Source organism: Anopheles merus, unplaced genomic scaffold, assembly GCF_017562075.2.
Source record: "Anopheles merus strain MAF unplaced genomic scaffold, AmerM5.1 LNR4000014, whole genome shotgun sequence".
In the NCBI taxonomy this organism is placed as follows: domain Eukaryota; kingdom Metazoa; phylum Arthropoda; class Insecta; order Diptera; family Culicidae; genus Anopheles; species Anopheles merus.
This window is the reverse complement of record NW_024427594.1, coordinates 31,057-48,467: the sequence shown is the minus strand read 5'-3', so window position 1 is coordinate 48,467 and position 17,411 is coordinate 31,057. Positions and strand designations below refer to the sequence as shown.

At 41.7% G+C, this 17,411-nt stretch overlaps 1 protein-coding gene across 15 annotated transcripts in view; it reads right to left on the bottom strand.

The window, feature by feature from the left end:
- LOC121600956 (CD151 antigen-like) overlaps positions 1-17,411 on the bottom strand; it is a 50,173-nt gene that overhangs the window by 29,320 nt on the left and 3,442 nt on the right. For 14 of the 15 annotated variants that reach the window (XM_041929750.1, XM_041929749.1, XM_041929743.1 and 11 more), the window contains one exon: positions 9,318-9,623. In XM_041929750.1, coding sequence (XP_041785684.1) covers positions 9,318-9,611 — 294 coding nt within the window. In that variant the 5' untranslated portion in view covers positions 9,612-9,623. Of the gene's footprint in view, positions 1-9,317; positions 9,624-9,708; positions 10,096-17,411 lie in introns of those variants that run through there. The other variant, XM_041929740.1, reaches the window with a different exon arrangement.

Sequence of the window (17,411 nt, the reverse complement as noted above, 5' to 3'; positions counted from 1 at the left end):
ATAATGGCGCCCATTTTTTCGTCCGCTTCTTCATCTCCTCTCCCTCCTTCACCCTGGCTTGCCTTACTTGAGCTTCAGTCCGTGCCTTCCGCCGCCAGCTGATTGGGTGTTGTGGTGTATGCGTTGATACTTATATGTGCATTGCGGTTATGTATTGTTATTGGTGGGTGTTAGCATTTATTAATTAGTGTGTGACCTTGGGACGATGCGGGAGAAGCTGGATTGGGATTTAAAGTGTTATAGGTGTATTGATGGTTTATTTTATTTCGTGCCGCTACTGATGAGACCATTCGATGCCCCTGCCAGTTGAGGGTGAAGAAGCCTATTTAAAACAAGCGTAGGAGAACGTCTAACACTAATCTAATATTTTTTTATTTGAACATGTTTGACGCTTCAACGACCTTCTAAGCATCATGTAGCAATGTATAGTGGCAATATTTTTTTTTTTATGTGCCGAAATCTGTCTCGAGTTTTCGGGTCTCGACACACACACGCACACACACAAAGCACGGGAAAGTGACCGTTCACTCTATCATGCCGCGATCCCCCACCCCGCCCGGCGCTTTGGATGAGGATGCGCTACAAGATAGCTGAATCAGCCGTTCTACCGATAACGTAGCCGTACTCGCTCGTGCGTGTGCGTGGGTTCGTAGGTGCGTTATCGCGTGCGCGCTTTCGTGAGTGCGTGCTCGCGTGCGCGCGTACGTGCGCGCGTACGTGCATGTGTGTGTGCACGCGTACGTGCATGTGTGTGTGCACGCGTACGTGCATGTGTGTGTGTGTGTTTGTGTGTGTGTGTTTTGTGTGTGTGTGTGTGTGTGTGTGTGTGTGTGTATGTGTGTGTTTGTGTGTGTGTGTGTGTGTGTGTGTGTGTGTGTGTGTGTGTGTGTGTGTGTGTGTGTGTGTGTGTGTGTGTGTGTGTGTGTGTGTGTGTGTGTGTGTGTGTGTGTGTGTGTGTGTGTGTGTGTGTGTGTGTGTGTGTGTGCGCGCGCGCGCGTTTGGAAACTCCAAAACTGTTTGATTCTGATGCGTACATTTTCATCCGATGCGGCTACAAAGTCCATGCATTTTCGATCTCGCTACCTGAGAGACAACACAACCATTGGCATTGGCATCTTTGCGATCGGCTCTGCTGTTGGGGGTATTAAAAAGACACACGATCTAAGCAAACGTACGTGTGATATATTGTACATTTATTTCTAATTCAGCTAGCGGACCCAAGTGGAAACAACATTTTGAATTGAATTCATACAAAAGAAGATTCTGGATTTGTTTATTACGGTGCGCGTATGGTGCTGCACCAGTCCGTCCAGAATCTGGTGGCTTGTTGGTTTGGAGTAGTTATCATGACGCCGATTGACCGGCAATGCCTTGGAATGGGTTCGGATCGGTAGGTTCATGTTTTGGTCGAGTGCATTCCGTGTATTTGTCTCGTCACAGCGGTAGCCCAGCAGCAACAAAGTCAATACAAACTCTTACCCGAGTGTGGACTGCTATGCTAAGTTCTTTTTATTATTATTATTATTATTGGCGTAATAGCCAACGCAATCATGCCGGCCTTTTCAAGTCTTAAGTACCACGTAGCCGGATAGTCAGCCCTTGCTACGGCGGACGGTTCATACGCGGTTAGAACCTACGACGGGCATGCTGTTAAGATGTGCGGAATAATGGCGGTGCCGCGGGACCGCTCCTATCCAGCGGGTAACTTGCATACTGCCACACTGTCTCCTGCTCGATGCATACGCTGCAGGCAGAGGGAAGGATGCACCTCCACGATAACAAAAACACCGTCATGAACCAGCGGTGGACCTAACGGTAGGCGGACTAGGCGGTCGCCGAATATCGCTAGTCTGTAGTATGTCGTATGTCTACAAGTGGACAGAGTATTAGCGACAAGGGCCCCCGGAAAGATGGTCGTTGGTGCCCCGTGACTGGAGAACCATTTGCACAGCCCTCTCCCTCCCCCATGCCGGCAACAATTTTAAGGCCTGTGACCGATGATCGTAGGGGTCCCTTGGCCACCCTCCCCCCCCCCCCCCCGCCAGCGATTTAAGTATACTGTTCAATCTCCCAACAGCTGTGTGCCAGTACCCCCTCCTCCCGGTCATCAGTTACCATTTACATGGACCTCAACTCGGCCTTTCGCCTCTGTCATAAACACCTTCCTGTTTTGACCGATGGATCATAATATTCCGGAAGAAAACACATTTGGCGAAAGTGCATACACACGCACGTACACACCCATGCGCTGACGGCTCAGCATATCTGTGTAATCTAAACCATACGAAAGCAAAAGCTTAGTGTAACAAAGTTACGCTTAATGCTTTGCACGTTCAGTTCGATGGCAGGCCCCAGGGACTGCCAGTGGACTTTCCAGTATGCCGGATTCACAATCAGCTTGCGTTCTAGATGCCGGCGGAAAGGAAAGTTGATGAAAATCAGCGCCGGGCTGAACGTGTTAATGCGAATAAGGGTTCTGCGCGTTGCACAGCAAACCCTCCTGCGTAAACTAGCGATTCCTTAGTCATTTTTATATTGCAGTGTTTGAACTCATTGCGATTTTTTGGTTTGATTTGTGAAAATGCAACTTCATCGCCGCAATGTTTGTTAACGGCATTTTTAGGCGCCACAACAGCTCGCGAGCATTGACCACACGCGAGAAAGAGATGGCGCTATGGAGGGAAAAAGCACGGACGACGGCTGACAGCGATTGGCCGTCTGACGCACCAACACATCCAAACCTTCGACAGCGCGCTCAGGCGAGGGGTATGAGGCGGAGCCAGGGACGGGCAGCTCGACGAGCTGCTCGACAAATTTGCCGTTGGAGGGAAAAAGATGGCATGATAAAATTCTCCGAACGGCATGATTTCTTCCGTCGCTTTGCGCAGCGGGAGGTAACAAGTGTAGATTCGCGAGTAGTTTCGTGTTATCTTCCTCATAGGCCAGTAGTGAAGGAGAGCAGTGTTTCCACGAAAATTTGACCTGCTTTCGATATATCAGCGAAAACCGCAAGTGGATATGCGTTGAATGATCTGTTGCTTACTGGACCAGTGATACAGGAATCGTTGTTTGCGATAATGCTGCGCTTCCGAATGCATGCGATAGCGTTATCAGCCGACATCGAGAAAATGTATTTGCAAGTGCAAGTGCATCCAGACCACACACCATTGCAAAGAATCTTGTGGCAATCGTCAGTGTAAATGCAGCCTAAAGAATACGAGCTGCAAAGGGTGACGTTCGGCTTGGCTCCCTCTTCTTTTCTTGCAACGCGGGTTTTGCAGCAACTAGCAGAAGATGATGGTGCAAGGTATCTTAATGCGCAACGTGTCCTCAGGGAAGATTTCTAAATGGACGATCTTCTTAGTGGCGCGAATAGCTTTCAGGAAGCAAAAACCCTTCGTGCTGAGTTGAGTAAATTGTTGGAGGAGGTTTTCAATTGCGAAAGTGGGTGTCACATGTACCAGCTGTGCTAAACGATGTGCCTGTGGAAAATCTATCGTGTCCTGATGTCGTCGGTCTTGGTGAAAATGTTCTTGTGAAAACATTGGGTTTGTTGTGGCGACCGTGCTCAGATGACATAAGTGTGGAGATCAGGCAACCGGAAGAAAATGAATTTATTATAAGAAGAACAATTTGTTCGCAAATTGCGGGTCTCTCTGATCCGTTGGGAATCATTGCGCCTGTGATAGTATGGGCTAAGATTCTGTTGCAGCAGTTGTGGATCTCAACAACGAGTTGGGACGAACCGGTTAACAAAGAGATCAAGATCAAATGGAAATCTTTTGTGGAGCATTTGCCGTGTATGCAGTGTATACGTGTTCCGTGATTTGTGCTTTTGCCTGGACAGTGCAAACTCCAATTGCATTGTTTCTCGGATGCGTCGGAAAGGGCTTATGGTGCGTGCCTTTATGTTCAATCGGTGGATGATAGTGGTTGTGGGAAGGTGTCTTTGGTGGCAGCTAAATCCAAAGTAGCACCGTTGAAACGTGTGAGTTTAGCGAAACTCGAGCTGTGTGGTGCTTTGCTAGCAGCAAAGTTGCGGAAATCGGTTTACAGGGCCTTCAAGGAACCGAAAATTCCATGTTTTTTTTCTGGACGGATTCCACTGTGGTATTGTGTTGGCTCCGATCTCCATCTTATATTTGGGCTACCTTTGTGGCAAACAGAGTGGCGGTTCAGAAAATCCTGCTGACATTGTTTCTAGAGGAGTATTACCTCAAGAGTTTGCAGCACATTCGTGTTGGTTTGAAGGGATATCTATGCGTAAAGAGCAATGGAATCGTGCGACAGTGTTGGCTGATCCTGAAGAAGCGTTACAAGAGCGGAAGAAAACTGTGTTGTTAAGTGCGACGGAAAAGTTGTTCGAACCGCATTTCTTGCTGGATAAGTTTTCTTCGTATTGGAAAACCGTTCGTGTTGCTGCCTACTGTTCCCGATTTATGAAAATACGTCTTGGAAAGGAGCACGACCAAGGAGAGTGTTCTAATAAGGAATTTCGTGATGCGGCGAAACTGTTGGTGAAAATTCTGCACCGGCAAGAATTTGGTGATGAATAGTGTTGGGTAAAGTAGCACAATTCAGTGTGCTGTGCGCACACGCACTTTGCCCTAAGTGTGCTGTGCGCACTGTGCGCACAGTGTGCACTTCGAAACACTGCGGAAGTGCTAGCACAGTGCTAGCACTTTCGCACAGTGCGCTCTCCGAGCACAGTGCGGAAGTGCTAGCACAGTGCTAGCACTTTTCGCACAATACGCACACTTCGCACAGTGCGCACTCTTCGCACAGTGCGCTCTTTCAGCACAGTGCGCTCTTTCAGCACAGTGCGCTCTCTCAGCACAGTGCGCTCTCTCAGCACAGTGTGCTCTCTCAGCACAGTGCGTTCTCTCAGCACAGTTCTTTCAGTAAGTCTGCATGCAGTGTGTATCTTGCCTTGCAGTGTGTTCAGAGAGCGTACTGTGTGAAGAGTGCGCACTGTGCGAAAAGTGTGCTAAGAGAGCGCTCTGTGCAAAGTGTGCGCATTGTGCGAAAAGTGCTAGCACTGTGCTAGCACTTCCGCACTGTGCTAGCACAATGCGCACTTCAAGCACTGTGCTGTGCGCACAGTATGATGTGCTGTGCGCACAGTGCGCACAGTAGCACTTTACCCAACACTAGTGATGAACTGCGGGCGTTACGGAAGGGTGACAAAGTGTCTTTGAATTCGCGCTTGAAGTACTTGCGACCGTGTTTGGATCCTGAAGGTGTACTCCGTGTTGGTGGCTGCCTTAAACATGCTACCATCGGGTATGGTGCGAAGCATCCGATGATTCTCCCTGCTAAGACGAACTTCACTAGAATCCTGGTGAAGGCGTATCATCAGTTGGCGATGCATGCTGGTCCCCGTCAAACTCTGGCTTTGGTGCGGCAGGAGTTTTAGATCCTGAATGGAAAATCGGTTGCGAATGCTGTTTGTCGCAGCTGTGTGACATGCTTCAAGGCGGACCCTTTGCCTGTCGTGCAGCCTCTGGGACAACTTCCGGCTGAAAGGACAACACCATCCCGGTCGTTTTCTTTCGTCGGAGTAGACTACTGTGGACCGGTGTTTCTAAAGCCAACGCACCGTAAGGCAGCGGCTTTAAAAGCTTACATTTCTATTTTTGTTTGTTTTAGCACCAAAGCTGTCCATATCGAGCTGGTGGAAGTTCTTTCGACTGGAGCTTTCATCAAGGCTTTTCGTCGGTTCATTTCTCGGCGCGGGCTTCCGATCCATGTGTACTCGGACAATGGATTAAACTTTCAAGGCGCGCAGAAGGAACTGTTGGAGCTATTTGGCATGCTGAAAAACAAGTCGGCTAAAGCGATCGTTCAGAGTGAAGCAGTGAAGCTTGGTATAACTTGGAGCTTCATCCCCCCGAGATCTCCCAACTTCGGCGGACTTTGGGAGGCAGCGGTGAAGGCGGCAAAGAGAACTATGCGGAAAGTGCTTGGCGATCGACAGCTATCGTTTGGAGATTTTGTAACTGTTTTGGCCCAAATTGAAGCGCAACTAAATTCTAGACCCCTTACACCATTATCAGAAGATCGCAAGCTGGATGTTCTTACTCAAGGCCATTTTCTTATAGGGACATCATTGTTAGCACTACCCGATCAGAATGTGTTAGAAATGTTGCCAGCACGGGGGCTGTGTTTTTCTTCTTTCTTAACAGTTGCTGCCATGTATCTTCATTTAGTATGTTTTCTGACGTTGGTATGTCTTTATATAAATTTTTATCCCCTTTTGTGTTGTTTTTAAAATTGTCGTTTAGGATTTTTTTCTTCCTCCATGTTGTTTTCAAGGCTAGTGAATGAGTCTATGGAGTCTAGTTTTCTTTTCAAAATTTGTAATTTTGTTCAGGCGTTTTTTGGAGTCGGAATTCTGCTAGTGTTTTTTTTTTAATTCGATCTCGTTATTCGTTGTTTTATTTTGATTGAAAAGCTTTATTTTTTCTTTTTTTTTTGGCGCCATGCCTTTTCGGTGGCTCTGTTCCACTAGATCTTTAGCTTTTTGAAGGTCATATTTGTGTGTGTTTTTTTTCATAATCTGCGATATTTTTTACATATTTCGTGGCTTGTATTGTTCTCTGTTATTTTTATAGCCTTTATTTCTTGCCTTATTTTTGTTCGTTTGTTTTATTTTTATGGGGATTATATTTCCTTGGATTGTCGCGATGATTATTTTGTGGTGAGTTGCCCTGCCCCCATGTGGTGTTCCAGTATTTCCCTTTTGCATTTATCTATTAATTTTCTGTTATTATGGTAAGATCTATTGTTGTGGCTCTTTTATTGGGGACTGTTGGTACGAATGTTATTTCATTTTCATGTAGTAGAACAAAGTTGGATCCTTCGATTTCATCGATCAACATTTTACCTATTCGTTCGTTGTATGTGTTTCTCCATGCAGAATGATGGGCATTAAGGTCGGCTGCTATCACTGTTTTTGTTGTTGTATGTGGATCGTTTAGTATATTTCCTATGATTGATTTCAATTTGTTGCAGTTTGTGGCATGGGATGCGTAAATTCATGTGATGTTTTTTTGGTTTTGGATTATTGTCAGTTCTGTGATTTGTATTTCTTTGTCGTATTGTCTTTGTTTAGTTTTATATTTGATGTCATTCCTAAGATAGATCGCAGTTCCATCGTATCCATCTTCTCTATGGTTTGTAATAAGATTGTAATTCGAAATTTTTGCCTTTTTTCTGTATCTTTGTTCAACCATGATTCCGTTATACATGCGGCCGTATTGTTTTGAGCGTTCATTATTCTTTCAAGTTTTTCTTTGTTTTTGGATAGGCCATTTATGTTTTTTTGAAGTATGGACTTATATCTGGCCATTTTATTTTAATTTGTATGTTTTTTATATATGTATAATTTTTTTATATTGTTGTATTTATTAAGTTTGACGATTTACACGCTTTCCTTGTTCGATTAATTTGTCTTTCGTGATCAGTTGTGTCGGTATCGGAGGAAATGATATCACGGTTTGTCTAAATCATCATTTTTGTAGTAGTCCACTCTCGTCATGGATAAGGTTTCTGTGCTATTATTTCTGTTGGTTGATAAATTTTGGTTGTTATTACTGACACTATTCTTTTGTGGTGCATCACTACTATGGGGCTTGTATGTAGTCGGCACTATTTTTGTGTTTTGAGTTTTTGTCCCTTGTTGTGCGACCTCTGCGAAAAGCCAGCTGTTGACACTTGTTTTGTTATATGTGTTGCAAGTGTTTGTTTCTGTTTTGGGTGGATGTGACACCGTAGTGTGCTGGTTGGTCATAGTATTGGCATGTAGCTTTTTGTCCTCTATGGAGGATTTTAATTATCTCCCCCTTTATTGTTAGGTATGACGGGATTGGTTTTTCGATTTTCATGTTGGTTGAATTTTAATTTATTAACGAATTAACGACCAACGCATTTAAAGTGAATATGTTATTAATTTCCAATTTTAGCGAATCAGTTCGTGATTACAAGTCAAAGTGATAGCACGTTAAACACAAACTCGGTACCATCGCACAAAATACCATGTTTCCCATCATGAACTTCCACAAATTGCCTAGCATGGATTGAATCCTTCATTTCAATGAGCCATTATGACAAGGCAATTCAATACAGGGTCTAATCACTTTGATTTTAATTTATTAACGAATTAACGACCAACGCATTTAAAGAGAATATTTTATTAATTTTCAATTTTAGCGAATCAGTTCGTGATTACAAGTCAAAGTGTAATTGCCTAGTAATGGCTCATTGTATTCATATAAAGTACGCCTGCTCTCACCAACAAGCAAGTTACGAGAGCGAAGAGGTCTCGAAGGCACGTAGATGTTGCTCTTCTCTAATAGACAACGTCTAATTCGTTTGTTATATATTTTAGCAACAAATATACATTTCTTTACCTTAAAACCTTTCTTTGCTCGAACGCCTGTAGGCCAAGCAGAAGGTAACGTGAGCGATAACTTGGCATGATTGTGAGTCTTCTGAATTGGACGCATTTTAAAGCAAGTCTTGTAAACTTCCGTTGTATTGCCTCTATTGTGTTAATCATCGTAGTGCAATTCGGGAACCAAAGTACTTAGCAGTACTTAATCCCCACGTGCGCACAAGGCAAGGAAACAACAACATAAGACTTAAGACATAAGTACATTATCGGAATTATTGAAAGATAAAACCTAGCATCTTGTATGCCGTGTTAACATTGTTGTCAACATGTAAACGGAAATTTAAACTAGAGTCCAGTATAACGCCTAGATCACAACGACGATCTAACACACTGCCTAACAACGAATTATACCTGTTTTTTTTTTATTATATCATTTCATAGACTTGAAAAAACGATCAAGGGCTTGTTCGATATCATTTTTAGACACCAAGTACCAAAAACCAAGAATGAGTCTCTTCGTCCATGGGGCCTCTATTGGGCACAGAAGTTCTCTATGAGATAACTGTACACATTGTTGCATATGCCGGAAATACCATCCACAGGGCCCTTAAATTGACGGGACCCCCCGTGGCCGCTCAGTCCGCGTACCGTTAAATCCGCCACTGTTGACAGATAAATGTCAATCGAGAAATGACAGGATTTTCCTCCGTCTAATAAGGCCTTAATAGCTCTATGCAGTGCACAATAACATATGAAATGATTTAAATACATTTGAGTGCTTACATCAGTCTTATAAAAATGAATTCATTTATAAAATTATAAATGAATCAAGTACATGTACAAAGATAATTTTGAACAAAATGAAAAGCAAAATGGAACTGCAAAAGAACCTGCAAATATTATGGATTATGTAGCTACTTACCAGAAATATGGTGTTGAATATGTGCAAGGAATATTTGATAAAGTTGACGCTGCAGCAATCCGAATCTCGTGTTTTATGCTTTGGGTTTATAGTTTTTTTTGTTTTTCTTGAGCAAAAAGTTCTTTGACCATTGTTGAAACCGGATTCGATGCTACTAACGATAGTTGGATGCTCTTTTGTTCGTCTACCCATTTTGTACGTTTTGCCCGTTGTTGTTGAACCAGTGTAGATAAGATTCATCGGTTCAAATAGCTCAATTTCGTACGTATCGTCCGGTTGAAGTAAATGCCCCATCTGTACGATTGACTGGAAGTACGAAGAACCGGACAAAATAAAACTAACAGTTTTATAAAAAGACACTCTATTAACATTATACAATTGGTGTACAAGCCTTTTGAGAAGGTTGGTATAGCCTATTGATGGCAAAAAAGTTGATCATCTACCTAGGGAAATCAACTAAGATGCTGGTTTCAATTTTTCATATTCAAATAAATAGTCCAGATATAGTTACTATTTTTACTCTGTGTATACAAAAGTGCAGTGATAATTGATCATCAAACATAGCTTCGATTTGTGTTCTTGCATTCTTACATATATAGTATGATATTATAACTCGGGAAGGCTTCATATCAGTAGTGTTTGTAAAAGGTCTATTTTTACGTATTCTAAGTTTATATTGCCTTCTCAAAATGCTGGATATTGCGCGCGTTCGGGGGTGCGTTCTCGCGTACGCGCGTGCATGCGTGCGTGCATGCGTGCGTGCGCGTGTGTGTGTGTGCGTGCGGGAACCCCAAAACTGTTTGATTCTGATGCGCGCATTGTCACCGGCTGCGTCTACACACTCCATGCATTCTCAGAAAACACACTGTAAGCCGCCCGATCGATTGTAGCGGTAATCGGAGGAGGAGACAATACTACCATTGAATTGGCACCACCATCTCTGCGACCGGTTCTGCTGTTGGGGGCAGTGTTGTTAACTGTTGACATTTTTCATGACAGTCACCGTAAACAGCCGGTCAAAATATTTTTTGGCTGATGACATTCAATGCTTCCACGACACGACTGTCATTAAACGAAATTCATTCGTGTCGCTACCGTCAGGGCTGATGCAGTGACATGAAATGTAAACAATGTAGTATGAATGTCATTTGACATTTTTTGAACAACACATATCGATACGATCGGAGGATTATGAAGTGTATCGTCGCTGAATATGGGGATTCTAGTGAAATAGCAAAAACTAGTGAAATGAAAGCCTTTGCACCGCACGCTCTGTTGTAGTTTGACATGAATACGGCCGTTTTACAATACGACACAGTTCACTACTCATACAGGTTGGCGAATGTCAAATAAATGTATCTTGAAAATGTCTTCATGTCAAATGACATTTTTTGACGGGAATGTCAAATGACAGAGAGAGATGGGAATGGGAAGCTTCAAATCGAATGAATGTTTACAATTTTATGTCGATGAACGTCACCGTTCGCAACACTGCCTCAACCCACTGAAGCACTGTAGACCAGTGTTGTTAACTGTTGACATTTTTCATGACAGTCACCGTAAACAGCCGGTCAAAATAATTTTTGGCTGATGACATTCAATGCTTCCACGACACGACTGTCATTAAACGAAATTCATTCGTGTCGCTACCGTCAGGGCTGATGCAGTGACATGAAATGTAAACAATGTAGTATGAATGTCATTTGACATTTTTTGAACAACACAAATCGATACGATCGGAGGATTATGAAGTGTATCGTCGCTGAATATGGGGATTCTAGTGAAATAGCAAAAACTAGTGAAATGAAAGCCTTTGCACCGCACGCTCTTTTGTAGTTTGACATGAATACGGCCGTTTGCAATACGACACAGTTCACTACTCATACAGGTTGGCGAATGTCAAATGAATGTATCTTGAAAATGTCTTCATGTCAAATGACATTTTTTGACGGGAATGTCAAATGACAGAGAGAGATGGGAATGGGAAGCTTCAAATCGAATGAATGTTTACAATTTTATGTCGATGAACGTCACCGTTCGCAACACTGGTTGGGGGTATTAAAAAGACACACGATCGAAGCAAACGTGCATGTGATATGTTGCACATTTCTTTCCAATTCTGCTAGCGGATGCAAGTGGAAACAACATTTTGAATTGAATCCATACAAAAGAGGATTCTGGATTTGTTTATTACGGTGCGCGTATGGTGCTGCACCTATCCATCCAGAATCTGGCGGCTTGTTGGCTTGGAGTCGTTATCATGACGCCGAGCGACCGGAACTCCTTTGGAATGAGTAAGGCTCGGTAGGTTCATGTACGTTGCTCGAGTGCATTCCGTGCATTTGTTGTCCGTGCGCCACAGCGGTAGCCCGGCAACAACAAAGTCAAGACAAACTCTTTCCTCGGTACGGATGGCAATCCAAAGTTCTTTTTTTTTGTTATTATTATTATTGGCGTAATGGCCCACGCGACCATGCCGGCCTTTCAAGCCTTGAGTACCACGTAGCCGGAGAGTCAGCCCTTGCTACGACGGACGGTTCATACGCGTTTAGAACCCATGACGTGCATGCTGTTGAGATGTGCGGAATAAGGCGGTGCCGCCCCCCCCCCCCCCTTCCCATGCCGGCAACAATTTTAGGGCCTGACCGATGATCGTAGGGATCCCATGTTCCTCTCCCCCAACCCGCCGGTAATTTAAGTATACAGTTCAATCTCCCAACAGCTGTGCCCCAGTACCCCCTCCTCCCAGTCATCAGTTACCATTTACAGGGACCTTAACTCGTCTTTCCGCCTATGGCACCCGATTCCCTTAATCCGCCACTGTCATGAACACCTTCTTTTCTTTGACTGATGGATCATAACATTCCGGAAGAAAACACATTCGGCGACAGTTTTGCACACATACGCACACTCACACCCATGCGCAGTCGACTCAATATATCTGTATAATCTACACCATACGAAAGCAAAAGCTTAGTGTAACAAAGTTATGCTTAATGCTTCACACGTTCAGTTCGGTGGTAGGCCCCAGGGACTGCCAATGGACTTTCCAGTATACCGATTTCACAATCAGCTTGAGTTCTGGCTGCCGGCGGAACGGAATGTTGATGAAAACAAGCGCCGGGCTGAACGTGTTAATGCGAATTAAGGTTCTGCGCTTTGCACAGCAAACCCTCGAGCGTGAGCTAGCAATTCTGTAGTCATTTTTATGTTGCAGCATTTGAACTCATTGCGCTTTTTTGGTTTGATTTGTGAAAATGCAACTTCATCGTCGCTATATTTGTTAACGGCTTTTTAAGCGCCACAGCAACTCATGAGCATTGAAAACACACGAGAAAGAGATAGCGCTATGGAGGGAAAAGGCACGGACGACGGCTGACAGCTATTGGCCGTCTGACGCACCAACACATCCAAACCTTCGACAGCGCGCTCAGGCGAGGGGTATGAGGCGGAGCCAGGGACGGGTAGCTCGACTGGCTGCTTGACAAATTTGCCGTTGGAGAGGAAAGGAAGGCATGATAAAATTCTCGGAACGCCTTGATTTCTTCCGTCGCTTTGTACAGCGGGACGGGAATCACACAGTTAGCTTTCATGGCTGCCCTACCCTACCAGCCAAAATCGTTAATAGATGTCTATTAGCCAGCCCAATAGACAAAGACTGTCTGTCTATTAGGCATCTATTAGGTACACGAATGGAAATAATTATTAGACAGTAAATATCAAAACCACCAGCAGAAAACTGAACTCAGTCCAGTGATGACAAAAACTCGTACATCTGCAGTGAGGGATAAACAGAATTATTTACATTGCAACGCTAAAAACAGATAAAATTCTCAGGTTTATGCTTGTAATAATTGTGATACAAATGTTTTTTTAGACAAACAAATTGTTTGTGTTCTGAAGGCTCATTGAATAGGCCAATAATAATCAGATCTGCTATTGTTTTCTTAAACAATATTCATGTGTTACTGTGTGTTTAGCAGAGTCTTTGAATACTTGGCGTAATATTCCGCTTCTTTCTTAAATGTTACTATTCATCAAATTAGACAATTTCATCCATATAGATGGGCAATCTTTCTAACAAAATTGCTTAAAGACTGAATTTAGACACTTGTTGAGATATATCACCTTATAACAACTATTAGACAATTATGAGACAGGTCTAATGATGAGACAGTAAGTCTAATAAGGCTTATTAGACACTTTTTAGACAACTATTAGACAAGAAATCTAATAAATATTATTGGACACCAAAAAGACAACAATTCGACGAGTCGTCTAGTTACACATGAGCTGTCAATTAATAGACAGTTATTGGGATCCGATGCCTTTTTATTTCGATTTTGGCTGGTAGTTTAAACGACCAGTTTCAAGAGAAAAACAAAAATCACCGAAAATTCCTCCTGGTTTGATGTGACACGTTGCAATTTCCCACAGTTGCAACAAACCAATAATGTAGCGGGTTACAAGACCGCAGTAAACCGTCTCACACAAACACCGTTTAATGGTTACAATGGTAACACAGCAAGTAGCGTTGACCTGTTTGCACCGAACGAAATAGCCCCAATTGTGGGAGAGGTGTTTAACCGATTAGAAAAATGTAAATCAAAACAAGACGTTATCACAGCGATCTTCGAAGTAGTCAGCAAATTTTGTTTAAAATCCCGTAGAAATTAAACTCCCGATGATTGATTCAAGTGAGAAGATTAGAGTTCGAAACTGGAATGCAAATAGCATTCTTAATAAAAAAAAACAGAGTTAGCCATTTTTTTAAAAGTTGAACAACATTCACATCATGACCGTTACAGAAACATTCTTAAAACCAGAGATTAATTTTTGTGTCAACAATTATGCTACACATAGAGCTGATAGAACTACCAGTGCAAAAGGAGGGGTTGCAATTTTAGTTAGAAAAGATATCTCTCACCATAGAGTAAACACGCCTGTGCTTAGAGTAATGGAAGCAGTGCAAATCGCAGTAAAAACTAAGGATGGTAACAACATCAGGCTAACGGCTGCATACCATCCTTTTTCAAACAAAAACTACAAAGATTTCAGCAATGGCATTGCCGTCATGGTCATGACTCGATATCAAAGCAGTTATGTTATATGTGGAGACTTTAACCACCAACAAACCGACGTGACACTTCGAACAAAATGAGCTTCAAAAGTTGTCTACTTATTTCAAATGAAAATACGTTAAACACTAGCGCCATCTCTATAATGATTCGCTTACTACACTGACACAGAGAAGAAACTGCTAAACCCCCTTTCTGTTTTTCTTCGCAAATTCCAATGCGTATTGTTTTATGTACTTCTCACATCTTTTGCATAGATTTGGAAACTTATAAAATGATTTTCCTGGGTGTTTTGTCCAATAATTCTCACAAAATCTTGCCTCACACTTCTTTCGCCATTTGTATTTAGAAAAGTTGTTTACATCGAAGCAGCAGTGAACAGAGCTTACTTTGACAGAAGTGTTCGCCTCACTGTAAATGACAGTACTTTCGTGTGGGACACTTTTGTAACGCCAGTGTCACGTCGGTTTGTCGGTGCTTTAACGCCCATCATAGATTTTGGAATTGCTGCAAAACAAACTCTTCAGGAAAAATCCTTTTTGATCTGATGCAAAAATGTTCCTTTCCCGTGCATTACCCTGACTCACCAACGTTCTATCCTTCCGATTCGAAACGACTACCGTCTACTTTGGATTTGATTATCTCTAATAATCTTCATGATATCTCGACTCCTAAAACCTTCACTAACCTAACCTCTGATCACCTACCAACAATTTTCAAAATTAAAAAAGTGCACCATGCTTTAAGACACCACACAGTGTTTATAATTATGCAGCAGCAAATTGGGTAACATTTAAAAATCATATAAATGATAACTAAAATCTGCCTTATATCAATCATAATTCTATAGTTAATCATAGGCAAATAGACAACATGATTACTAAACTAAACGAAAACTTAATTACAGCACACAATTTGGCTGTCCCTACTATTATTCCGAGTCAATACAACTTGATTATTCCCGAAGACATTCTAAAATTAATCAAACTTCGTAGCATGTACCGTCAAAAATAGCAAAGACATAGAAGAAATAGAGAATTTTAAAGAATAATAACTTAATAACCTACGGAATTCTGATTCGAATAAGAATTTAATTGAAAACAAAAGATATAAAGATAAAAATAGGATGTGAAAATTTGTTAGAATTATAAAAAACAAAAAATATACCATCCCTTCACCACAGTTAGAAAACAAAACACTAACGAGTGCGAAAGAGAAATGCGAAGCACTAGAAGAGAAATTTGAAAACGCTCATAAAATTACTTTCAACTTAAATGGCCCGATAGAACGAAAAGTGCTATCAGTAAATCGAACTTTTTTAAACAGGCAAAACATAAACAATCTCACTCATGACAGCTTGGTAAACCCCGTTGAAATCAAGCGGTTACTTAAAATACTCAAAACCAAAAAAATCAGTCGGTCTTGATAATGTAAATAACGGTACATTAAAAAGGTTACCTAACAAAGCCATTATCTATTTCACAATAATTTTTAATAGCTGTCTGAGGCTTGGATATTTCCCAGAAATATGGAAAAAATCCAAAATAATAGCAATACCTAAACCTGGTAAAGATTCAACAAAACCAGAAAACTATGGACCAATCAGTTTACTCAACTGCACAGGAAAGATATTCGAAAATAATAGTATCATCACGGCTTCGCTCGTTTACTGATGGACATAACATCATCCCCAAATACCAATTCGGCTTTCGGCCTTCCATGCCAACTACACATCAAATAGATAGATTAAAGCAAAAGCTTCTAAAAAATCGATCTACAAGGAAATCAACCGGCCTAGTTTTACTTGATATTGAAAAAGCCTTTGAACAGTAAACCCTGATGCCAAATAGTATCAAACTAATATCTAACAACTACCCTTCATACCTAGTGAAAATCATTCTTTCTTTCATCACAACCAGGAACAATAACGTTTATATAGACAAAATTAAATCAACATCATTCACACCAGTAGCAGGTGTGCCCCAAGGCAGCCCATTATCACCACTACTGTTCAACTTATACATCTCAGACATGCCAATCATGAAAAATTGCGAACAAGCTAAAGCAATAGTCAGATCTTTAAACATGCGACTTAGGAAGTATAGTAAATTCTGTGGCAAATGGAAACTAAAGATTAATAAAGCAAAATCTGAGGCTGTTTTCTTCACAAGATATACGAACCGGCGTAAACTCCGTCAAAACAATATCAACTTAAACAACATAGCAATTCCATGCGAAAATTCCGTAAAATATCTCGGCCTAACCTTTGAAAAACGTTTAACATTCAAAACCCACATAGAAAACTCCATTCATAAAGTAGAAAAAACCCTGAAAACCTTGTATCCATTCATGCATAGAAAATCAAAATTAAACACACATAACAAGACACTGCTTTATTATGCTTGCTTCAGACCATTGCTAACGTATGCAGCTCCAGTTTGGAAAAACTGTGCCAAAGCTCAAATGAAAAAACTACTAGTTTGTCAAAACAAATTACTTCAAATAATACTCAACGTCCCACCTTGGTACAGAACTAGAGATTTGCACTCAAGAACAAAAACATCTAAAGTAACCGTCCAAATAGACATACAGCGACAACGTGGCGCGCGAAGACGTCGCGCGCGACGAAAAGTAGTTCAATTTTGCAAACAGAGCTACTCGTCGCGCGCGACAATTTTGCTTCATCCGAAATAATCGAATTATCTAGTTTTTTTACAAGCCAGATTAATGCCAAACACAAAAAATTAGATTTGAAGACATTTTAACCTATTTTTATGTGTTTTCAAATATAAAACAATTTGGTTAACTGAGTCAAATGAGCTACTTTGATCTACACAGAGTGAAATTTTGAGCTATTTTTCGTGCCACTGTATGTCTAATTGAACGGTAAAAGATTATATTGACAAAATATCCAGGCAATACATCATCAAATGTCAAATGAACGAAAACTCTTTGATACAAAACCTTGCACTGTAGTTCTATCAAAACATAATAGCATTTAAACCCTAATGAATAA